The sequence below is a fragment of the Phytophthora parasitica genome, assembly GCF_000247585.1.
Source record: "Phytophthora parasitica INRA-310 unplaced genomic scaffold supercont2.14, whole genome shotgun sequence".
Lineage (NCBI taxonomy): Eukaryota > Oomycota > Peronosporomycetes > Peronosporales > Peronosporaceae > Phytophthora > Phytophthora nicotianae.
In genome coordinates, this window is record NW_008649000.1 from 972356 (window position 1) to 974860 (window position 2505).

At 45.9% G+C, this 2505-nt stretch overlaps 2 protein-coding genes across 2 annotated transcripts; one reads left to right on the forward strand and one right to left on the reverse strand.

Moving 5' to 3' along the window:
- Positions 1–13: 13 nt before the first annotated feature.
- Positions 14–364, forward strand: PPTG_22286 (hypothetical protein; the record flags this gene model as incomplete). The annotated part of the gene is made up of 1 exon (XM_008902869.1): positions 14–364. A coding segment is annotated over one exon (351 nt), but the record flags the coding sequence as incomplete, so codon positions are not given.
- Positions 365–1112: 748 nt separating this feature from the next.
- Positions 1113–2403, reverse strand: PPTG_22287 (hypothetical protein; the record flags this gene model as incomplete). The annotated part of the gene is made up of 3 exons (XM_008902870.1): positions 1113–1349; positions 2009–2031; positions 2379–2403. 3 exons carry the CDS (start codon positions 2401–2403, stop codon positions 1113–1115), a joined length of 285 nt encoding a protein of 94 aa, XP_008901118.1.
- Between the last annotated feature and the right edge of the window lie 102 nt (positions 2404–2505).

Below are 2505 nucleotides of genomic sequence, written 5' to 3' on the forward strand. Positions count from 1 at the left end.
TGCATCCAGCAGCGTCACATCAGCAGCGAAGTCCGTACACGACTCCAGAACCCCGACGGTGGCGACGAACACTCAGGTTGAGACGACCAACACGGCCCACGCTGACCACGAATTCGTACGATCTCTTCTTGAGGATGACGACAACAGCGCAACCCAGGGCCAGGCCTTCGTGGAGCACAAATTAAAGAAGACGCTGACGAATCCAAAGAAAGCGAAGAAGCTGTACCAGTACTGGTATAAGCAGGGATACACTGCTGAGCAAGTTGCCAGCGACTTAGGTCAGACTGAGAACAGAGAGCTCGACCCGACATACAAGAAAATCTCTAGCGGTTATGCAGCGTACATCAAGGAGCAGTCTGCATAGTCAAATGTCCGTCCAAGCACCCTCGGCTTACCGGTAAGGTTAACATCCTCCTCGAAGTAGACAAACCCCGCGTAGAGGTGGAAGAGCTTCAGTTGATGCTCACAGAATACAGGTACTACTTACTATATACCTCGAAGTAGTACCGCTCAATAAACAATAATTTGATACACGGATTTATCACTGAGGTGAAGGCTGCTGTAGGCAAAAGTGCAAGCGATAAGTGCGTTTACGCCATATCGAGTTTGCTTATGGTACATTATTCTACTACAACCATTTCTTCAATAATTTTGCGCCGACTAATACTTACAGAACATTACACTATTACATGCAATACATGTACCATTCCTTAGCTACAAGTAAAGTATGGAACTGTAGTGTTCTGTGAGCTCGACGGGCATCAGCTAGAGTCGGATAACAAAGGCTGTGAGAATAGCCAGTAGGTCTCGTGCTTCGAGTAGAGTGTTTCGGATGGGCCATTAGCCTCCACCTTTCAGATAGACATTGCTGGTAGGCAGGGGTCGTAAATAAATATTGCAATTTAATAAATTATTGGATTTACAATAGAAATATCTATTATTGGGCCAGCTCCATTTCAATTCAATAAAATTTGAACCAATTATTGGTAATATATATTTTAAAAAAAAACATGAGAGAAACTTGAAGAAATTACGTGAATTTTTTGGTTAACGCATCAAACGCAACATCGAGTCGTCGAGATTGAATGGGTCCTCACTCTCGAGCTTCGTAGCTAGCTCGTTTCCTGCCTCATCACGGCTCCAAGACTGCTGGACTTCCACCCGTCGACGTCGTGATTCCATTTGAACCAGCGCGTGGGATCGACATCAAAACCGGCAGCCACAATCGAGTTCAGCACAACGGACTGAGGCATGTTGAGCCACACTTGGCGCACCCAACCGCACACAGTAGCCACAGGAGGCGGGCAAAAGTTGTCATTGCGAGTGTACTCCACAACGTCCGAGCGCTTCTAAGCGTCGATCAGGACCGATATGTTTTCCTTGAATGGTGTTGATTGAGCGCTAACGTTTCGGTCTTGTAATCGCAGTGGGCTTCTAATTCTAGAACAGCATCGAACATTTTGTAAGAGACTTTTTATTCGTAAAAAATCATTAAAATAAACATGCGGCAATATTTATTATTGCTTTACTTAAAATTGAAATCTTTATTATTGCCAAACACAGACACCAACACATTTTTCATTGTATTGGCGGATCCCTGGTGGTGGCAAACCATGTAAGAAAATGGATAGCGAGAGCTACATAAGACACTATGAGGGCGAAAAGTGACTGCGAGAGAGTGCACTATATGGATACAGAAATGGATATTCCCACCACATAGTGGGAATAACATGGCTACCGGCAAGTATTTTAATACTACTACTAGTAGACGGAAGTGAGCGGGTGCGAGGAACGTAGCCGTAGCAAATCCGAGCGGGGTGCCCGCGACGCAGGTCCGCTCGGTATTTGCGTAGGCGGCCCCAGCGACGAGCTCACCAGCGAACGGACCCGTTACACTCTCCAGTACATTGTTTTTCTGCCGTGGAGGTCTGGGGTGCAACCCCACTTCCTACGCTGTTCAATATATAAATGAAACTCAACTACGTCCACGTAGTCAGGTTATTCTCACCACGTGGTGGGAATATCTATTCCCTGTGGAAACATATTGCGATGGATAAGATCCATACAGGTAAGTAACACAACAGCGCCATTATATTGATGGCTACGCTTGCTCAATGCAATTGACGTGTGAATATTGCACAACGCCGCTACATGTATCTTGGAATTTGCGCTCCAAAGAGGACAATCGTTTATCAGCACGCTTTGTCGGTAACAGTCCGCAAGCACTGGCTAGTTTGGACGGCCCAAGAGACAATAATGACTCGGTCTTTGAACATGTAAATCTAGTTACTGATAACATGATCGAAAACACAAGCCGAGCTGATCTATGTTGTTCCTACTTCATATCGCTTTATTGTATCGCTTTATGGTCAGCTCACCAAAAGCGTCCGCTCCGGTCACCATAGCTGCTACTTCAAAGTCTCATCTACGAGCAGAATAATCAACAGCGATAATCCCCGAGTAGGCTGTTTGACGGGTGGGTTACCCACCGCCCTGTGCTGACGT